Raw genomic sequence first — 23,123 nt, forward strand, 5'->3', positions numbered from 1 at the left:
CTGTTCGTAAATGACAGATTCCTTATTCCTATTAGTTCATGTCTTTGCCTGGATCTTAGAAGTGAAATGAAACTACTAATTTATTACTGTGAGTTAATTTTCTTAGTTTATTCTGTGTGAGACAGTCCTTCTGGGGTTCATGTTACTTAAGCTGCAGTGAGCATGGAGGCAAAACTGTTACAGCTCCTCCTGAATGGCTACTGCAGCAGTTGTCTGCAAGAGGAGGAGCGCTCCGGGTAAGTTTTTGAGCTACTTAGAAAGCTGATCCTCAGGAGTTTTCTCATTTTCCATTCCATCTTTTCCCAGATGTTTTGGTGATCCTAGAAGTGAGAAATGAAATTATTCAGGCTATTTCCTCATCACCACGTCAGAAGAGAGTTGTGGTCTTGGCCTTTATTGGCCTTGATGAAATAAGAGAGCTCAAGGTCCTAGTTCAGGGATAAAAAAAAAAAAAACAGTGCCACTGCAATGCTTTAGTTTCACCTGCTAGTCCAGCCAGGGAGTCTCTAGAGTAGGAAGGTTATAAATATATGATAATGTTTTGGTTTATCTGTGAGAAATGTTCAACTATTGCAGCTATTAAAAACAAAACAAGCAAAAAAAAAAACAAAAAAACCATCTAGACTTAGGTACTGTAGCTGAGATTTTCAAAATCAAAGTTGTATATGTCAACATTAGGTAAGTGATTTCAAGAGCACAAACAGGAGTTGGGCTTTCAGTGCCCTTTGGTGAACTGTGAGAAGCAGACAGTGCCAAGCTGCCTTTGAAATCTCCCCCTGAGTCCTGGAACTAGATTTTAGTCCTTTTCCAGAGGCTCTGAACCCTGAATTAGTTTCTAAGGTGACTGCCCAACTATTTAAAAAAAAAAAAAAAAAAAGGGCAGCCTAATTTGGGATTTTAAATAAATTTCTGAAGATCTTGGTCTATTGCCCATGGACAAAGCAATGAATACCATGACCTCTCATCCACATCACCTAGTGAAGGAGGTCCTTGATAAACTTTGTCTTTCATTGTTTATTCGTGAAAAGTGCTTTATGAAGTCTAGCTCTAAGTTTTAGCAGTGATATTGACAAACACTGCCAGGATTGAATTAATACAACTAATGCTATCATTTGGGTTTCCACCTTCTAGATTCCTACCAATCACTATCAATACCAAACAGATATTTCAGACCTAAAAGTCATATATTGAATTGAGACTAGGCAGAATAGCAGAAAAGCTTTTGAGTCATCTCAAGTCAATACTCATTTGTCCTCTTAACGCTTTGTACATATTTATTCTTTTAATATAATTTGACTTGCATGAACATGAAACTGTTATTCCCATTCCCTCAGAATTAAACATTTATAACTGCTAATGGTGTATTTTGCATTTTTAAATTTTATCTTGTTAATATTTATAAATTCTTGTACAAAATGCACTTGCATTTCAGGCATTAATGTAGATGTTATTTTCTTACAGAGTATCTTAATATAACAAATATAAAATCTGGGTTAGAACATGCAGTAAAAAACAATATATTAGCTTTTACTGTATACAGAATAAATAAAGTAACGTGATGTTTTTACTAAGCTACTTAAATTCATTCATTTCTTTCTGTGGTTTAGAACCTGTGAACGAAATGAGACAATTCGTCTGTATCCAATGTACTCAAACCTCTCATCAGTTGAGATGCTCAGCTGTACCAGGTGTTTGATAACAGAACCACTTCAGCATCAGTGGAACTGCAAGGTTTTATGCCAGTGTTGGACACGGTTGAAAACATTTACTGTATTTTTTTCATTCACTGCTCTTTCTCTCCTCGTTTTGTATGCTCTTTTGCTTCAGTAAGATGCATGCTGGTTTTGTTATTCATCTGTAAATCAAGAGCAACTCTGAAACAAACTACATTGGAAAAATGCGGATGAATAATACTGCTAATAATGATCTCTATGATATTTCATGCTCTAAAAATTCCCTGTTTAGATTATCCATATGTATATTTGTACATCAATACTTTCTTCACCTGAGAAGGGAAGTACCTAAAGGCGTTTAAAGCTTTTGTTCAAGAAAGGCATTACACAAAGCTGCTGTGCTGTTTCTCCACACTGCAGCAGGGTGATTTCAATGCAAATTTTTCTGTGAAAGAGAGGGTACCGTATTTCATCATTCTGACAGCAAACGTAAATTGCTCTCTTGCCAGGCAGGAGTAAGTTCTGGCAAGATGTATATGAGAGATTGGAGGAAAGACATTTTCCAAAGTAAGTCTTAACTGATTGACTTTTACTTTTCTACAACAGCACAGCTTAAGCAAAATGTATGGTTTGTCACCTGATCTTAAATTCTTCCATATGTGCAAATGACATTGTAATCAGAGAGTAGCAGGAGGAACCATTCAAAGGTGAACAGTGCCAAACAGCTGACACCAGGAAAGCTCTGTGTACACTGACCTAAATGCTGTTTAGCATTGTCAGGTAAGATAGTACCCAGGCTATTTGGCTGAAGAATTTTAGTCTAAAATGCCAGATTTATATGAAGAGAAAGAAGCAGAGACGTATAAATTTCTCTGCATTTGGTTCTGTTTTCAGCAAGCAAAACTAGTCAAGTTTTACCTCTTAAAGTGTTCTTGTAAGAGCTGGCTATAAATACTGAACTGAGCTATTTCAGTAGAGACTTTGTTCTAACTCTTGTCTCTAAGGTTATTCTGCTTCCTGTCAACTACATGGTATTAGCATCCTACTTGAGGAATGGTGGCTTTGTGCTGCTTGGTTCAATCTGAAAGGCTGCTTGGATTCCTTATACACCAGCCTTTCTATACTATAAAACAAAAATGTAAATCCATTTTGAGTCATCTGTCAGAAATCATAAGCTTTATATATTTTAATATAATTTACTGGAAAATCCATATTATTTCTAGCATTTAAATAGAATGAGAAGACTAAGTGAAGAGGGCGTATATACCCAGCAAACTTTCACGTTAGTTTTTGAGATTGATTGCTACATATTGCTTTAGATTTAGGGCCCTTTTAGGAAAGGTCACCAAGAGCAGTATATGGATTTCAGGTTTGTACCTGGTGTGTTATGCTTCACCTGTAAACATAGCAATACCTGCAACCAGGGGCATCTTCCCTCATTTGGTCCTGAGCTAGGCAGTGTGAAGCTGTAGTGATTGCCGATCAGCTCCGATGAAGCTGATGCTTTTGGTGTTGATGAGGAGCTTACATCTGGTTATGGATGTAAACAGCATTGGTTGAGCCCATGGAATATTAATATTATTTCAGGACTGTCTGTAGTAGCAAGATCAACTAACAGCCTCCTATTTTTTGAACACAACAAAATCCAAACATGTTTGAATAACTGCTGCACTGACAGCATGGCTGGGGGAGTCTGGATGAGTTAAATCTAACAATCCCGTGGAGGTCCAAAATGAGAAAATGGTGCAGAAAAAGCTGACAAAGCATGGCTATGTGCACAACTAACAGTGTATAATAAAATAAAATTCAAAAATTCTCTTATTAAAGCAGCAAGAAAAAACTAATTTCAGCATCAAGCTTGTTTTTGTCTGGCCTCTTGATTAGACTGCCTGACCACACTTTCTAGAAATGAACCAAGATGAGATGCTTTTTTTGTGCCTTTGCCTTTCCCCTGGAGGGGAACATTTTAATGGCTCTGGCAAATTGATTAAATTAGGTTTTGAATGATACAGACTTTGAACATTCACTGTATTTCCGGATGCTTCCTGCAGCAGAAACTAACTTGCTTTGGGCATTTGTCCCCTGCCTGGGAGTTTGCCAAACTCTTCACTGCTAGCAGATCTATTCAAAGCACTAACTCTGGGTACCAGGCATCCAGAAGGCCTTGCTAGCTAGAGTTTGTATCTGAATTCTGCAGCTTTTGCTTTCCCATGAAGTCAGGTCTTCTCTACTTCCTCCAGAAATACAGAGGGAATTGCCACCTATAGAAGAGGTGCTGTTCTGTGGGCCACAACTGTCAGCATGCTCGGAAAAGTGTAAATGCAGAAATATATTCTCGAAAACAAAACTATCTGGGAATTTTTTCTGAAAGCTTATTACCTCTTTTTACATTTATACTGCATACTTGTAGATGCAGTTATGTAATAGTTCATGTGTAATGCATGCACGTGGGCACACCAAGTCCTCTGCATGCAGAGCTGGGCATTGTAAGAGAAATTGGGCTTGGAGTAGGACTCAATGATCCTCGTGGGTCCCTTCCAACTCGGATATTCTATGATATGTGTCCTGGACAGAGAGAACCTGACACACAGCTGCAATTAGTCTGAGTAAAGAAAGAATGCCTGAGATTTTTATGTGGTCCTTTGCTAGGTATAATAAAATCCATAACAGACCAGAAGTTACTTTTCTTTCAAAAATTTTACATAAGGGCTTGAACTTCTTGTTAACAGTTTTAAAGTAATTAACTCTTTGTTTTTAGAATGAATTAACTGAAGAATGTATGTGCCATTCTAATTCACTGCAGGACTACAATAGCATAACGTAAACTCATGCAGAGCATATGCAGAAATTTTCACCAGATGTCTCTCAAGAGTACATCTCTGACTTACAAGGAGAAAGTAATTTGTGAGCAGGCTGTTCAGCTTGTGCTTTGGTGGTGGAGGAAAAGAAGGAAATACTGAGCTTGGGTTGTATATCGCGCTTCACAGCACATAACATTTGCAAATTTGGGAGAAACAATGAGAGTCTTTTTTTCTTATTAGCATGTATGTTCCGTGGCTGTAAACAGAAGTGAAACTTGTAGCATCATTACTATTTGGAAGAGAAATCTTATTTCTGATCATCCAGACAGAGCAGCGATGGCATTAAATACAGGGTTCTGCATGGAATACTGTTGTGGTGAGTGCTTGTAATGCGCCTTTTATCTTAAGTATTTGGGGGTTCTTTGCTTTACGTATACTTGTTTGTATTAAAGGGAGGGTAAATCTAGATCTGTGAAATGGGCAGTATTTTGTCTGAGCTCTTAAGGTAATATCTTAGGCAAGTTCCATCTGGTTGGCAGTGCAGCCTGAAGGGATCTTAAGTAGCATTGAACGTCACAGTGTGGAAGGCTTCCCCTTTCTTTGATGCCCGTGGTACTTGGTCCTTTCAGCTGTTGCAAGCTGCAACTTCCGTTCTACAATCCTAGCGCTATGAAGCACAGTGAGTAAGATGCACAAATAGCAGTGCATATCACCATTTGAATGCTTTCCTCAGACTTAAATACATTTTATATATAAAACATCTCAGTGCTGTATCAATGAAAGATGATGGCAGCTTTGAGAAACAGCTACCCAAGAACCATTTGTTTCCCTTCAACTTAAATCTCTGATGAGGTTGGGGAGTCTTGGTGGTTTCATCCCCTGGCTCAACATAATGTTAGCCAGGAGCTTGTGTCAAAATGAGCAATGTCATCTTCTCAGGTTTCTCTGTTTTGAGAAAGACTTTGCAGATGCCATTGGACACTTAAACAAAATCCATTTCAGGGTAAAATCTGAGAGTTTTAGGTTGTCCCTCATACTCTTTCTACATCCTTCAAAATGATTTTTTTTTTTTTTCCTCCTGTGGATTTCAGGAAGAATCCACTTGAAATAACTCCAGCTTGGATTGTTTGATTATTTCATTCCTTCTGGCTCACAGGAGAGGTCTTAAGACAACAGAAAAAATGGATGCTTTTGAATACTTCGCTGTTACTGAAAGCTAATTTGATCAACAACAAAAAAACAGCAAACACCTTTGTGCTAAAGTATATGTGAAAGTTGCTGAAAGTAACTTTCATTCTTAATGGCCAGAATATGCTTGAAAGTAGACATTTAATATGAAGTAAGTGTAAGGAAACACCACTGACTACATCCCAGGATAGGCTCCGCTGACTTCATAGGCAAGTTCAACACAAAATGAATGACCTCATTTATATCTGGCCCAGGGAAATACATTCTTTCCAATATGAAGAAAGAGAATCAAATAAATAAGGTGCATCTTTTCTGACGGTTTAAAGTTAAAGATTTGTCATACATCTGAAAATTGTTATTTCTTGAAACTCGTTGTGGTGGTTAACAAAAGACTGCTAAGTGATTTGGAAGAGAAAATACTGAAATGATTGTACAAGGAAGGGACTGATACAGTTTAGATGCATTAAAATATCTTTGCAATTATTTTTGAAAAGTTTTTCATAATATTGACATAAAAACATGGATTTTGTTGTCAGTGCAGAAAAGTTATTAAAATAATACAGAGTAGCAAGATAAATTCTGATTTTTTTTCTTTTCCTGTAGGAAGAAAAATGTCATTACTCTAACTCAAGTATGACTGAATTTCTAAAGATGATTTTTAAACTGGTTGAGCAATGCTTCACATTTCAATTAGTTTGCAGTTCATAATTTAAACGAGAGATGGCATAATATCCAAGCTGGTGATGCAATCAAATAAATGCAAAAGGCTTCTAACCAAAAGGCTTCTAACCAGAAGTCTGTTCCTAGGCTTAAGTACCATTTTTTTTAGTTGATAACTAAATAAATAAGTGCTTGTCCTCCAATTCTTTCATTCTTTTTGGTAGGGTGACAAACAGGAATAACCGCAGCATTACGGATATACAGAAATAACATGAGGTTACCAGACTATCCACAGGTAAAAGTGGCCACTTTCATCGTATTACACTTATGTACTCCATCAGTTATTTAAAGAGCATGTCAGAAGTCAGACTGCTAGCTCAGTAGGCTGCTTTTATGGACTTGAGGCCCAAAGCGGTAGTCTGCTCTTAGTGAACATAATGGGGTGTTTTGACAGTACTGAGTGTTATAAATGTCCCTTTGGGATCATAGAGGTGGATTTCAGAGGCGTGGTCACTGTACGTTGCTGCTAGGTGATGTTCTCAAACGCTGCTGGAGAACCAGGAGTGGCTACGTGGTTTTGCACAATGGCCACAGCTGGTGATGTATCACTTGGGCTCAGGTTTCCACCAAGAGTAAACATTATCCTCGTGTTTGTTCAAGAAGAACCCATCTGCCGAACCTGAAACAGGTTTTCTAGAAAAGTGTTAGATTTTGTCAGCTCTTTGGTTTCACCGTTTTTGGTTTCCCTGACAATGTGCTGCCGTCTCCTGTGATGAGTATGCATTGTGGCTTTTGCATCTTAAGCTTAGCTTTACATTTGAGTTAGGGTGGGAGTTCAACTCTACAGTCGGTAAAATAGTGTTCATATTAGAAATATCTGTGGTTTCTAAATGATTTCCAGCATACGAAATAGTCTATTTCATCCTCATCTGTGCTTTGGGCACCCATCAGGCCCATGAGATGGCGAAGCCACGGGCAGGTTTCCACAGAATACCGCTGGCCAGAAGTGGATATCCTTATCCTGCTGCCATTTGCTTGGAGCAGGTTGTGCTCTACCCTCAGTTACCACTGGGCAATCCCACCCACAAATTAAAATGTTTCTTGTGATTTAGTTTTCAGGATTCTCAACCAACAGATCTTTAAGCGTGCTGAGAAAAATCCTACCAGGAGGAAATCTCTCTGGTCAGCTAACTTGAGAGGATACAAAGTGAAAAAATTGCCCATGCTCTTGCAGTCACTTGTGTTGGGCTGAGGAGGAGGAATTGCAGAGTCCCTTTGAGTCCAGGGCATTCTTCATTCTTATTAATAAAGGTAACTAACATTGGTATAAACTAGTTCACTGAATAATCTTATGGCAAATGCCAAAGATCATCCATTTACAACAGCTTCCTCATTCTGTCTTTCATTGCTTCAGGGTTGTTTTTATTTGCCAAGTTACTGCAATTTGTAGCATGACCACATGGAGTAGAGGAAAAAAGGGAGATTTTCCCTCCTTACAGTGGCAAAAAAAATGAATTTACATTGAAATTACTTCCTGTTTCTAACCTCCAGACTGTTTAGCAGCTTTTCCTGAGACACCTGGGGGTGGTTTTTTATCATAAATCAACTGGCTGCATTTGATATTCTTTGTATGTACCAACTGTTGACTCTACTATGTAATTAATTAGCATAATCGATAACTGCACCATGTAATTAATTAGCAAATGGCTTTTCATTTTCTTTTCGTCTGATTTAGATGAGACTTTATTTATTAAATATTTTCTGTGACAGAGCAAGAAGTCAATCAAAAGTTACAAGTGCCTTCAGTAATGGATTGTACTGTGGAGTACTCCCTTTGTCATGGGCGACAAAAACCCAATTCCCTTTGCTGTGTTGCCTTTTGAAAGCAGTGGTTTAAAATACGCTTTTGCTTACGGTATAGGTCTCTTAATACACACCTGAAAAGTTGTGGGGCAAGTGGCAGCTGGAGTTCTGCAGGAATGTTTCTTGAGACAGGAGGAGAGCTGCTAGCAGGGGAGGCTTCTGGTCAGCCAGCCCTGGCTGGCATGTGCCATTCACTGAGCTGTGCTACTGGTTTATCTTGGGTAGTCATTCTTTTGGGACTCTCTCTTTTATTTTTTTATTTTTTAAATTCAAAACAAGGATTGTAGTAAGCAGTAATTTGAGAAGATGAGCACTTAGCATCCTGATATCTCACTGTTACCTCTGCAGTCAGTGTGCAGCTGTGCCAAAACACAGCCCTGTGCAAGGCAAGCTTCAGGAGCTACGCGTGGCCAAAAGGAAACAAAACAGATCCTGCTCATTGGTTAATAAATGTGTACGTGCATTGTCATATGCAAATTGTTTCTTCTGCTGGTATTTTGCTAATCTTGCCTTGCAGAAGGTTCAGGCAAATCTGGTAGGAGCTTTTTAAACAGAGGCCAGTGTCCAAGGGCTGCTTCCTGCACATTCCTGGTGGTCTGAGGGCAGGGACACGTGGGGCTGCTCTCACTGTGGCATCACGCGGGGGCTGGCTGCACGTTAGCTGAGGGAGGAATGGCCTGGTACCTTCAAGAGGAGGAGTGGCTTGCACCGAAGGGTTTCAAAGAGGAATTTTCCTGGTCCCTGTGTTTTCTTAGCATACCAGTATAGGTCAGTGTTAGAAAGAAGGTAGTTTGGACGTATGTTTTCAGAAACGTGTTTGGAACTGTGTGTCTGTGATCTATACAGGCATGCTCAGCATGGCAAGCTAAAGGACAGTATTTAAGGAGAAATCTGTGAGAGAAAAAGATGGAACAAATATTTTACTCTCTTTATGGTTGAATTTATCACTCTGTAGTAATACATAACCCGCCTCTAAACCCCTGATGCACTGCATGTAAAATCGAGCAGCATAATTTCAGTTTGGTATTTTCCGATCATTTCTTTCATCGTCTTTAATAATGCCTAGAAAGGTAATGTAACACTGTCCTGCTCTGACACAGTGCGTCTTCATTTTCAGGTCAGAAAGGTGCATAGCAGGTGTATTTTTTGGTAGAGCTCAGGGCTGGAAGCTGCCCAGGGCAGCTGTTGGGGCTGCAAGCAAAAGCAGACGTCTCAACTCCGTTGTGCAGCTCTGCTTTGCTCAGAGCTTGGGCAGAACAGGCACACTTGTGCTCAGGGCACTGGTGCCGTGCCCACCTTCCTGTAGAAGTGACCAGTGTCACCCAGTCTTTTTTTTTCTGAGAGTTCACCCAAATCCCATAGGGAGGACAGCATAATGTCCTGTGCTACCCTCTGGCTCAGGTGCAGGAAACTGCAGAAGTACTCCTGTTGTAACATCATTTATTAGGCTATTTATTCTGCATTAGTATGGAATGTTTCACTTCTGACGTGTGTTTATTGGCTTCTCCTCTATTTTTGCTTATTTACATCTGGCTCAAAATACCATTCAAAGTATAGCTATAAAGGTTACCATGGGAAGAGTCAATATTTGTTTGCACAATTTACGCTCGGCCTGAATGCTGCTTCCTCCACTCCCTTTCTTGCAGCTGTCCCACATAACAGTTTTTATGGCTACTCAATCGAGTTCAGGGACTTGAGTCAATTAGTGGAGGCTCGTACTTTGTTACCACACACAGTGGTATTGTCACTGCAACAGCTGTTTCCTAGGTTATGTGTGTGTGTATATGTGTGTATATACATTTCTATGTATATATTTATATATATATATGTAGGGTGACCTTAGTACAGTAACTCATTTTGCTGTGCAAGCATTGTTAGCGAATGTGGTTTAGGTTTGGTTTTGCTTTTTTTTTTTTTTTTTTTTCCTTGGTGATCACCCTTTGCTGCATCCTAAATAAAATTGTAAATGTCAGACCTTCAGTGAGCTTTGTGTGAAGGGGCTCTATAGGGCCTGCAGAGAGCAGTTTGCAGTATCGGGCTGTGAGCCTAAGAATGTGCAACTGCTGAGAAGTGGCACGTCTGTAAATATTTCTGCATTTTAATTTAGCCTTCCGAGTGATACGGTGCACCTCCGTGGTGACACATTTAAAAGTAGATACATACACTTCCTGAGTTAAAAAATTTTGTATTGCTCAGCGGTGCACTAATGCTGAAGCCTGGAAAATATTTTACTAAAATACTTTTAAATATAACACCAGGCCAGTAATAAGACCTTCCTCTTTAACCTTCTTCTTAATCATTTGTTTAAATAAGCAGTCAGTAAAAAAAATGCTTTCTTTACATTAAAATTGGATTTTTGTTCAACTGCTATATATACAAAATATATTTATATATATAGAACATAACTAATATATATTTATATCATATACAAACTTATGTTTATATTACATGCTTATATTTATATTAATATATAAAATGTGTATATATGTGTTCTATATATATAAATAATGCATATATATGTGGGACATTTCAGTGATGCTTGTCATTGTAAATTCTGTTTGAAGTTAGTGGTTGCTATCAAAATAATCAACTGTAACACAATCTGAACTTCAAGTAGAAAAAACTCCATATTTAGAATGTTACTTACAGAAAGACAAGTCGTGGAAAATATGTGCTTCTACATGGTGTGTGCTGTACACATGATTTCTCAATATAGCACATTATACTGAGTCAGATGTCATTAATGCTGGTATAGAAAGACACTCATACGGAACATAAATTAGCAACATCCAGATATTTACTTTAACACTGACTAGTACTTACTTTTGTATACCTTCAGGCAGTATTTTTGAGGTTTTAACTCTTCCACTTTTTTTTTTAAAGCAACACAATTCTGTGTTTCCCAGAATTAGAAAAAAATCATAAAGCCATGTTAAAAGTGGTCCTGTATTTTTCTACTTCACTTCAGCGTAGGTACAAAATGCAGTGGGCACACACAAGCTCACTCGTCTTCCTGAAATTGCAAATCGTTCAAACAAACAAACAAACAAAAAAACCATTCAATTCTAAGCAAACAAAACTATGCTTTTCTTGGGGATTGAGAGCTTTTGAGATGATGTTGATGACGTGAAGCATAACTAAGCGTTGTTAATCTCGGCTGTCCATTAAGCCCAAATAAATGCTTTTCACAGAGAGCACATTATTACTGCCATAAAATGAAAGAACAGGAAGCTGCGGGGAACCTTCCTGTATTGTATATTTATAAAGAATAGTATCCACAAGGTGCTTTAAGAGCATTAATATGCTGTGTTTAGCTACCTGGATTGTAGGAATCATCTCGACGTTCTGGTTTTGTCCAGCCTTGTTTAAAGACATTTCAATCAGTGACAAGTTTGCTAACTACTGCCTAGGCTGTGTGTGGGCCTTGGTGTCACCCTGTGCCTGTGCGTTCTCTTATGGCTTTTTTTGCAGTGGTACTTAGTAATACTAAAATGTCCCAGGTCATAATGTTTCCACTATAGTCTCATTTGGTGATAATACCTGAAGGTAAGGAAAAATAGTGAAAGTCTGCACCTTAAGTGGGTCTTATTGATACTAATAGCTACTCGATGTGCAACTGCCCTATACAAGTTGAAACATCCAAAATTCACCTGCAGTAACCAGATTTATTTTAAATGTGTTCATGTCTTGTAGTACACCCACACATGAAAATGTGGCTGCAAGGGGGTGAGGAAGGTGCAGAGGTGAGAACCAGAGCCCGAGGGGAGGCAAACCACGTCTTTCAGTGGTACTGCTGGCTTAATCTGACTGTAAATTTGCACTGTTTCTCCAGTAAAGGAGAATTACTGTAGTCATTTACTATGACTAAATAACAGTCAGGAAACGGAGCACTTCAGCTGTCTCTCTGTGAGGTCTGTGGTGGTGGAGCACCAGTACATATTCCTTACATCCTGAGTTCCCCATCCCCAAGCCGCACAAACCCACTGCCTGCCAGCCTCACTCAGCAGTGGCACCACACACAGAGCCAGCACAATCGTGGGTCTGTGACTTCGTGTTGCCAGAGCTCACCTTCCCGTCTCTGCTCAGCTGTGGGAGCTCTGGATTCACCGGAGGACTTGGCACTCCGAGTGAGAAAAACGAAGGAGTCTATCGCACGTGCAGAGACAAAGGACTATTAGACGTGTAAGGGTGTTGACAGACTTGTAAATTGCAGTCACCTTCTACTCACAGTACAGAGTCCTGCCTTTATTGCCCCTAAGAATGCAGACCAAAGGTTTTCTTCTCCCTTTTACTGTGTTTTGATATACAATTCCTGGCAATAATAGAGTGGCCTTCTTAGCTTACAGATGAATTTCGTTCCAGAGGGGCTTTCTGGCTCCTTGTCAGTCTGTGCTTTCTTTGGGGGATTTCCAGGCATCCGCTATCCTTCTCTCCACGGATTTGTGTGAAGAAAGTGTTCTCTCTTGAAGACCGCTGGTCACTGTTGGTTCACTAGAGTGCAGCTTCTCCTTCTCAGGTACAACTCCACTGCTGGGTGAGTCATGGCAGCATCGAGGACTGCTGCAGGTCTCTGGGTTAATTATTTTTTTGAAAGGGAGGTTGCATGGAATTCCCACACAAAAATTGATCATTCCACATGCCTACAGATCTGTCAAAATAAATGTTTAAAAGCTTGACAGCATTATAATGAAATGTGATTATCTAATGACTGATGAATTTTTTGGAACACCAGAAGCACGTCTTGCTGTGAGTAGCACTAAGGGTAGCATAGGCAGAATGAGTGACATTAAAAGATCTTCTCAGAAGCAGCATGATCAGTTTTCCATAGTTCTTTGAAATTTCTAAACACTGTACTTAGGTAAAAACTCTGCCTAATATTATTTCTTCCAATGTTGTGTGTGTGGATGTAATCAGTCACTGTTGTAGTGCACCTAATAACATCATTTACAATAGCTTTCCACACAAGGGAGGGTTTGTAGGATCAGCTTCTGTCACAGAGGGATAAAATCAGGTCAGACTATTGACAGCAGAGAATTTTGAGTCAGGAATCCTGGCTTTGGACTAATGGTGTGACTGTGATCTAATCCTCTTTATGCTTTGCTTTTCTCATCTCTGAGATTTTGTATGTTTTACAACTTGCTGTAGCTTACTGGGTTTTCTGGTTTGCGTGCTTCTCCACTGGATGAATTAGTGTATCTTAGTGTTTTGTAACAATTTTAGCACTGTGTAAATTGCTTTTTTCTTCCAAAATTATGACTCTTATTCAAATCTAACCAGGGCTAAAGACCCTGCAGACCCCAGACTTTCACCAGCAGGATTTCTTTTGAGGGGTGAAAAAAAGATCATTGTTTTCTCCCTCTCCAAAGCTAAGTATCGTGTTTTATGGAACAGGATAAAGAAGCTGAATATGTAGATCCATTTCATTTTTAGTTCTCCCAGAACTAAAAAGTGACAGTTATTCTAATTCTCTTCTGTTGTGCTTTATGCTTTTTGTGCTTCAATATTCCCATCATTCACCTAGGGATAATACTATTTTATATTTTCTAAAGGTGTGGTGTGGTTTTTTTGAGATGTGTAGTAGAAAAGTACAGTTTCCAGTCTACAGCCTCTTGAAGTCAGTGAAGATTTCCATCGCCTTAAATAGGCTTTGGGTCTGTTCTTAGAAGAGCAAAGCAACTACAAAGACTCATTGTTTTGCCTGCTCCATGGCAACCGACACCATAAAGCCTTTTCCCAGATGTGTTTATTTAAAGGCCTTTTAAGTTCAGTTAAAAATGAAGTGAAGTTGCAGTTATTGTTTTAATGCTAATTTTTGTATATCGGCACTAAAAAAATAGTAAGTGAACTAGGACACAGCCATAGGAAATGAGGGGGCTTATATGAGAAAAGATGAAATCAATTTGGAGGATACAAAACTAGGATAAATACAGTAAAGTGTTAGCTCTTAGAGAATTATTTGGCATATTTGAGAATTTCTATGCAATTCCAGGTCACGAGGGAAAATGATCACAGTATGCTATGTTTATACAGTATAAGAATCAATTAATGTTTATTGATAATTTTCATCATGTGAATACTGTGAAAAAACATTGTACTGTACATTCTCAGAACCAATATATCCCCATATTTTTTAAAGAACAGTTTGCTTTCCTTAAGTGTACAGGTAACTGTGGAGGGATGGAGGGTAAGAAAAGCCAAGAGTACATCGGAGGGTCGGGGGGGGATCTTTATGTGTTAGCATATTTTTTTTCAAGTGATGAATTGGATTAGGATCCCCCGAAAGCCCACTGAGCGAGGAGTGAGGTAATTTGGCTTGTGTATGCGTTTTATTGTCTGAGGCTCCATGGTTGTATTTATACTCTGTAGTATACAGACAACCCTAGTTTCTTCTTCTTTTTTTCTTTTTCTTCCTGGTAGCACTTTGCTTTTACTCAAACAAAATGCAAGATAAATACCCATTTCAGCCTTTTAGATCTTGGAAATAATGGTGTATTAAATGTGATTAAGATGGGAATTACCCTTAAGCAGGGTCATAATTACTGTAGATTTAGATGACATGTTACACAAATTGCTCTGTGCTCATAATTACAAATTGAGTTTGTTGCACTCTGGGGGTTTATAAACTTTATCTTAGCTATTAACACATTAAATAACTGTGATTTATGTAAATTACTGGATATACCAAAATTTCAGTGTTGTGCTTAATTTAAGGTTTAATTATGTTTCTGTATTAGAAATAAAATACAGTTAGCTTTAGCAAGGAAAATTGAATAGTCTAGCATTCACTACTGAGGTGTTAAATGCATTAATAATGGTAGCAAAACTGGAGCTGCCTTCGTGAGTTTGTCATTAGTATTTACTGGTCACACTGGCCAAAAAACAGGGTGAATGAACCAGTTGTCAATAGTAAGCCCTTCCTGAGGCCAGCCAGCCTGCTTGCTTCATAGCTATTTGCCTCTAAATTCTGGCCTGATCTAGCAAGTATGAGTTCATAGTGTGAATCTTGATTTACTTACTCTTACACAGATTTTCTAGTTCCTTAATTTCTTCTTAAGTCAAACAAATCTTTTTTTTTTTTTAATGAAGCAAAGATAAGTTTGTGTTGTACTGCTAGTTGTGCTACAACAATATACAAGGAATAAGAATGCTAAGATATGAAAACTTACTTCCCTGTCTCCTTACTCTGCTTTGCGTAGTTGTACAGTGCCTTGGAGGCAGCTCTAATGCCAGCTAGATGGCAGCTGGGGAACAACAGAGTATACAGCCTCTGTCAGTCACATTGGTTCTGCCAAAGCTTCCTACAAAGTGCAGATAAGTGGTATAGACGTTAGCATGAGCTCTGCATTGTTAGATTCTCTCCTGGCCCCCCTCTTCTGAAACATCACCTCTGTATGTTTGGCACAGAGCAGAAGCACCCCGCCTATATAGTCAGGATAGCAAAAATATGTAGCTGTGTACCACCAGAAAATTGTCCTAAAAGTCAAGCCTACCTGTCTATGAAAAATCACAACCTGCCTGTTACCTGCTGGATTGCATGCTGTGGATTGTGGTTCAGCAAAGATGGATTTTGGATGCTTAAACATAAACAAAAAATCCCTTGCAAAATAGTTGCATCGGGCTGCCTTACCTCTGAAACCACAATGCCATCTGCATAGTGCATCAATAATTTGTTTTTCTGTGTTTAATTTCTCTTGTTGGAATACATGTGAGATCTTGAATATGTAGATGATTTTGGTATTTAATCTCTGCTTCAGGTTGTAAGGACCCTTACTGAAAACAAGAAGTAATTTAATGCAAACGTTGCAGGAAATTTGGGGTTATTGAAATTGAGGGTGGGGGAAGCTGTAACAATTATCCACGTAATATTTGAAATGGGGTATGTTAGTGTTGATAGGCTGCTTGCTTATTTAGCACCTTTGTATCAGTAGAAGGAAGATTCTATTTGGAAGAGGTTGAGCAGAATCCTCAGAAAATTCCGTGACTGCTTTTGAGGTCAGAGTGTCTCAGCTTCCCTTTCCAGTATATATACTCCTTCACAGCCTACGCTCAGACTGGCTGCATTGGGTTACTTCTCTGGAAACCAGTTTCCATTTAGCAGTTGGCTTGGGGACTGCTTATGTCTGTTTTGGATTTGTTTCTGTTTACAAGTAGAGACGAAGCTTGATGCAGGAGGGCGTTGAGTCAGGACGAGAAAAAAGCATTGTCGCAGTGTCTGTCTACCCCAGAACGTCAAAGACTTCTCTAGTGAAGAGACTAAGAGACCGCCTGGATAAGTATTAGATGTTGAAAGCAGGCGCTGCAGTGTAAATAGTCTCTGGTTATAGACTTGCAGGAACATTACTATCAAAACAGTTAGTATAGGTGTGCCCTTCCTTAAAATATTTGAGTTTCACTGAAAGCTGGTTAAAGCCAGGTTTATTGGAATCCATGCCTAATGCTTTCTTTAGGAAACTATGCAAAATGCACATTCAATCCATAGGTTTAACTATGTTTAAGTACAGTTGTTTTGATTCTTTTATCATCCAGACAGATGTGATCAGTTCTCATGGTATGTGTTGTAAATAAGGGGTATGTGGTATACACAGTACAAGGTACAGCTTAGCCTTTTAATCTGCTCTTTCTTGTGCCTGATTTGTTGAGCTACATTTTTAGTTTCTGACTAAACTGAGTTTTCCCAAACTACAAAGATCAGGCAGTGTTTGTGCTGGAATATTTTCATTCCTAAAAAGTATAGTGCAAATTGCTCTCTCCCTCCAAAAACTTCAGTAAATACTGTGCAAACGATTATGAATGAACCTTTTAGAAGTAAACTCACTGACATCCCCTGCCCCTGTGCCCTCCCCCCCCCCCAAAAAAAAAAAAAAAAGCCCAAAACTCCAAAACCAAACACCAACAACCCTGCAAGAATGGTTCTTGTTTTCCTAATGAGCTTCCAGTTCTCCAGTACTCTGGCATCTAAAGAAGACAAGGAGTGGCTGTGGTTAGCTTGCCCAGCTTACATAGACATGATGCTTATTTTGATGATGGCAAACTTAATTTGGAAAGCAAGTTGTTTTGACGGTTCCATGAAATGTTTTCACAGGAAACCCAAAACTTAAAACTTGTCTTTCTTTCTTGTGTTATTACAGGATATTAATCACATGAGCCTTACTATTTTTTGAAACACTCGTTTCTTTGTACCTGTGGGTAGCAGTATTTATCTACTGGCTTTATGGTGCATTTTCAGCTGTTTCTTTTGACCTGAAAAACTAAAAATGCTTTGGGAGTAGTCTTTGTAAGTTTTGAAGAGCAAGTACTCTTCAAAATTATTTGTGGTGGAGATCAGCAGAGGAGCTCAGCGTTTTGAATGGGAGCAGGCAGCTGGTAGGTGATGTTCCCTGGGAGCAACGAGCCCTGGAACTGGCTGACTCCTTAGCGCCCAGAGCTTGAGTTAACCTTCCAGATACACTGCAAACCCTCTCATTTCCAGGCCTTGAGGGAGGAAGGCTTGGAAAGCATCGTGAAGCATAAGCATTTTTGATAAAAACGTGTAAAATATTATTATGTGAGAGAAATTTATATAATTTGTGTTCTCATTTTTGCAGAACTGTGGTTTCTACAGAAGAGGTGTGTATAAATTAAAATGCATTTTACAGTATTGTAGGAGATAAGATGGTTTTCATTTATGAATTACTGAGTTTAATTAACTCTGTTTAGACTTTATTTCTGGCAATACTTTAATTACTGCAGGGTGAATCTGCTTCAGAAAAAAATAGGAGGGATCTGTCAAATACAGTGATGATGAAATATATATATATATATATATATATAGTGTGTGTGTGTGTGTGTGCGTGATTGTAGCGAGGAGTTAGTGCCTGCCAGAACTTGCTTTACCACTTAGCTACGAGTTTTTGGAGGTAGTGGAAGTTTCCTTCCATTCCCACTTAGAAATGCTGAGGACATGATACAGCAAAATCGAGAAGCTTTCTGGGTCAGAATTCAGTGAAACAGCGAAGGATAATAAGACCTGAAAATCTTTTTTGAATTATTCATTTTTATCGAAAAACGTGGTTCTGATAGATCTATTTTTTCTTGTAATAAATCAACCTCTCCTCACAGAATGGTTGTTCTCCTGTCACCCAGCCTCCACAGCACTTGGTGTACTGTTATCTTTGGTACGTGCTTCACAGGATGGATTCGCTTTTTGCCTGGTAATTGAGAACCTCAACCCATCCCATCGCAGCGCGACGCAGAACAGAAAGTTTTATTGAAAGGAAACAGGATTTGGACTGTTATGAAGTGGAGACGGTGTCTGAATGCTTGTGATGTCGACAGCACCGCCCCGTTTCCTTGCCCAGGCAAGGGGACACACGCGGCGGGACGTTTGGCACCGTGAGGCGAGTGACTGAGGAGGGAAGCGCGCGCCCGTTGGCGCCCCGCGTTCCCCGGGAAACCGCCCCGTGAGCGCGTGCGCGCCTGACGCCGTGCACGCGCATCCCCCCCCACCGCGCGCGGCCGCTGAGGGGAGCGGGCGGGGGCGGGGCGGGGCGGGCGGCGGGGCGGCTATGGTGGCGGTGCCCGGCTCCCCGCCCGGCACTCCGGCCCGGCCATGTGGTGCCTGCACTGCAGCTCCGAGAGGACCCAGTCGCTGCTGGAGCTGGAGCTTGACAGCTGGTGAGCCGCCGGGCGTGGGGCCGGGGGGTGTGGGGGGCGTCCTGTCACACAAAGGGCTGCTCCCGCCCGTCGCCGGGCCGGGCCCCGCCGGGGCCGCCTCAGGGGCTCGGTGCCAGGTGCCGGGGCTGGCACGGCTCGGCTCGGCGGGGGGGAACGGGTCCAAAGGCCGCTAAAGCCGGCGTCCCGAAGAACTGGTGCAAGAAGAGCAGGCGGCTGGTCTCTCATGTTCGTGTGCACGTACCCCGTGTTGTTGTGCCATTAACTGTTTAATTAACGCGTCCAAAGCACAGGGCTGCAGGACGCTGCTGCGAGCCGCCTGAAAACCAAACACACAAATTCTTTTCGTGCGCAGGTTGTGGGAGACTGGAATAGTCACCCTGGCAAGTGCGCTCGCAAAATAAATAAATTTATCCCTGCAGAAACCAGGAAAGTTTATTCAAAAAAAAAAAAAAAAAAAAAAGGCATGATATTCTGAGGTGACTGCCTGTTAGAGAAATATGCAATTTAAATAAAGATGGGCACTTGTAAACTGTGTGAGTGCCTATGTGGAAAACTATAAAAGGAGGAAGTGTCTACATTCGGTATAACTGCATGTGACTGCAGAAGTGTCTTTCCTGTAAAAGAAAGGAAAATGTTTTTTGATAAGAAAAACGCTTTATAGTACAGTTTACAGTCATATGTTTGAGCTCATTTTATCCCTAAGGGACATAACAAAGTCGAGCTGGTAAGTTTCGTGTGTTGAGTCGGTACTATTTGCATAAAGGAGGTTACATTTGCATGGCTTGCTACATACCGTAATTCATAAATGTGACTGTAGTTACACACTGCCTGTATTCACACAGTTACATTTTGCCGTTCAATGATGCTTCAGTCTTTTTTTCTCCATTTGCGCGTTGCTCTGCACTTCCTTTCAGTTAAACTTGATTATTCTGCCTGATCTGTTAAAAGAGGAATCGCTGAGTACTGAGTTTGGATGGCTGCGTTTAACCGTGTCTATCCTTGCAGCAGATACATTGAATTCTACATCTATATGAAGGGGATCTATACAGTGCTTTTGGGGAACTTAAGTCCTGCCAGATAAAATGACCTATTTCTCATTTTACTTCTGCTTTTGTACCAGATTTGTTTTGTTGTTGTGATCTCCTGTTCTAGCTGCTGAAATTGCAGCCATTGAGGGTACTGGTATGTGGTAGTCAGCTGTTTTTTTCTATCAGTTGAACAGGCAGCCCAGTCAGTGTCACGGCTGCATGTGTAAATTCAGCTATCATCCTTTTTTTTCCTATTTCTACTAATCTGAAACAATCAAAGATATAATTGTAATACCAGAGTTGGAGTTAACCAGTGAAAGTTATAGCACTCAGTTGTGTCAACAGCTCATAGTTGTTTCTTTGCCCCTTTAGCAGCTTTCTGGAAGCTCTGTTAATAAACAATTTGCAATTCCAATCCTTTGAATAATTTGTCCTTTTCAGATAAGGATGCCCAAGGAGTTCAGTTTTTCACCTGAAAAGTGCAAATGCGAAGTTGACCAGTAACTGGTTTGTTGCTCTCCTTGCAAATCTGCGTGGGGAGTTGCAGGGCACTGAGGCAGCGCTGCAGCTGGGCCCTGCTCTGCTGGACAAGGCAGGTGCTGGCAGCGGGATTGCACCTCGTGGGCGCTGGGAAGAGACCTCTTGGGCCAGGTGGCCCCGTGACCTTGCGCGTTTTTTTTTCTCACCCTGTGACCATTTCATACTTGCTACATGCAAATTCTCTGAAGAGAATTACGTTTCTGTTTGTGTGGCTACAAAAGGTATTCCCCCAGATATTTAGTCTTCACGAGAATAATCTTCCATCACCTCTGGGCTGGGATTGTTTCACACTCTTGAGGATGTTTGAGTTGGCTGCTAGGACTTCGGGAGGAACAACAGCTTCGAAACGTAGTTTTTCTTTATATTGATCATTCTTTCTCCCAGACAGAAAGATGGCAATTCAGGGACCAAACTTTCTGAAGAGGAAGATCTCATAATTGTGTAGCAGCTTAGCACACTTGCTTAGTTACTCTAATTATGCTTACAAACTGCGTGTGCCTTGAACACCAGTAAGAAGTAGCTGAGGTACAGAGGCTGCCTAATAGTAGCCCGTCCCCTGTTGGTGGATGCAAGGTGTCATCCTGGACCAAAACCAGCATTGGCTCCAGTTGTGGAGGTGTGCTACCTGTATACCTGTAGGTATTTAACATTTCCTCACTTATTTCACTTGTGCTTCTTGATGTTGAACACCACTCATACTCAGGAGTCAGGCGGCTCGAGCGGACCACTGGGACACAGGGTGCTAGAAGTGGGGGGGTGCTGCTTTGCTAGTGAAGCACATTCCCTTACATGCTGTGCGGTGTTCCACCTGAAATTCAAGACACTGTAGCCTTAACTTCAGAGCCTCATCTGTGTGACTTCCAATGAGTAAAACTGGATTTAGCCTGATATCAGCGCAGCTTTGTTTTGGAAATATTAATGTCATAAAGCTGTCCTGGAAATTATCCACTAGATCTTCCTGGTCTCAAGACCCAGACAGATGCACTTTGCTGTAAGTCCACACAGCTCCTGGTTTCTACCCGTTTCTGACAGGAGCAAAGGAGTGGTTCAGGCTACCCTGTGGTTCTTTCTACCCTGCCCGTTCTCCTTGTATTCAAAAAATCTGTGAAGGACCACAACTGAAGGAGGAAAAAATCCAGTTGGAGGCCGGTCACTAGTGGAGTCCCCCAGGGCTCAGTACTGGGGCCAGTTCTCTTTATATCTTTATTGATGATCTGGATGAGGGGATTGAGTGCACCCTCAGTAAGTTTGCAGACGACACCAACCTAGGTGCGTATGTTGATCTGCTCGAGGGAAGGAAGGCTCTGCAGGAGGATCTGGATAGGCTGGACCGATGGGCTGAGGCCAACTGTATGAAGTTCAACAAGGCCAAGTGCCGGGTCCTGCACCTGGGGCGCAACAACCCCAAGCAGAGCTACAGGCTGGGAGATGAGTGGTTAGAAAGCTGCCTGGCAGAGAAGGACCTGGGAGTATTGGTTGATAGTTGGCTGAATATGAGCCAGCAGTGTGCTCAGGTGGCCAAGAAGGCCAACAGCATCCTGGCTTGCATAAGAAACAGTGTGGCCAGCAGGGCTAGGGAAGTGATTGTCCCCCTGTGCTCGGCTCTGGTGAGGCCGCACCTCGAGTACTGTGTTCAGTTTTGGGCCCCTCGCTACAAGAAGGACGTGGAGGTGCTCGAGCGAGTCCGGAGAAGGGCGACGAAGCTGGTGAGGGGTCTGGAGAACAAGTCTTACGAGGAGCGGCTGAGGGAGCTGGGATTGTTCAGCCTGGAGAAGAGGAGGCTCAGGGGTGACCTTATCGCACTCTACAGGTACCTTAAAGGAGGCTGTAGAGAGGTGGGGGTTGGTCTATTCTCCCACGTGCCTGGTGACAGGACAAGGGGGAATGGGCTAAAGTTGCACCAGGGGAGGTTTAGGTTGGATATTAGGAAGAACTTCTTTACCGAAAGGGTTGTTAGGCATTGGAATGGGCTGTCCAGGGAAGTGGTTGAGTCACCATCCCTGGAGGTCTTTAAGAGACGTTTAGATGTTGAACTTAGTGATATGGTTTAGTGGAGGTCTTGTTAGTGTTAGGTCAGAGGTTGGACTAGATCTTGGAGGTCTCTTCCAACCTAGGTGATTCTGTGATTATGGCGCATGGACATAGTTTGGCTGGGTTGTTGTGCCTCTTCTGCCTCTTTGTTGCAAGGATTTACCATCACTTATGAAGGATGCTGTAAGAGGGTGATTTTCTTCCTATTTCAGCATTTGTGTAGTTGGTTTTCCAAAAGAGTCAATGGGAATATTGTTATTAATTTCAGAGCCAGGCATATTTTAATCACAGTAGCTGTCAATCAGTTATTGCTTTTTATGTTTATTTAATAACAGAACTGCAGGAGATCTCAGAAGCTATATTCAGGATGGGGCCCTGATTATGCTACTTCTTACATGAAATAGATGGGCCCTTAACCCAGCTATTGCCTGCTCAACAGAACAGCTGAAATTCTGAACAGATGAATCTTGGGTTTGGGGTGAAAGTGTGTGCTGGTGTTGTTGTTAAGTGCTTTGGTTAGATTTCATTTATGTTTAAGTCGAGCACAGGCCACAAGGTGAATTCATATTCCCAGTTCTGCTTCTATTTTTCTGTTGTCTAACGGGACAGTGTAGTTATAGGAGCAGAATCAGGCCCTGGATTTTAAAGTTCACTTTTTCAGCATGCTGGATATTACCATTTTATGA

At 41.0% G+C, this 23,123-nt stretch overlaps 1 protein-coding gene across 24 annotated transcripts in view; it reads left to right on the forward strand.

Moving 5' to 3' along the window:
• The window catches only part of IQSEC1 (IQ motif and Sec7 domain ArfGEF 1), a 341,869-nt gene that overhangs the window by 252,464 nt on the left and 66,282 nt on the right, over window positions 1-23,123 (forward strand). For 3 of the 24 annotated variants that reach the window (XM_040569089.1, XM_040569091.1, XM_040569099.1), the window contains exon 1: window positions 18,699-18,838. The exons of the other annotated variants lie outside the window; for them this stretch is intronic. In XM_040569089.1, the coding sequence (XP_040425023.1) occupies window positions 18,774-18,838 (65 nt within the window). In that variant the 5' untranslated portion in view covers window positions 18,699-18,773. Of the gene's footprint in view, window positions 1-18,698; window positions 18,839-23,123 lie in introns of those variants that run through there. 24 annotated transcript variants of the gene reach the window in all.

This window comes from Cygnus olor, chromosome 10 (assembly GCF_009769625.2).
Source record: "Cygnus olor isolate bCygOlo1 chromosome 10, bCygOlo1.pri.v2, whole genome shotgun sequence".
In the NCBI taxonomy this organism is placed as follows: domain Eukaryota; kingdom Metazoa; phylum Chordata; class Aves; order Anseriformes; family Anatidae; genus Cygnus; species Cygnus olor.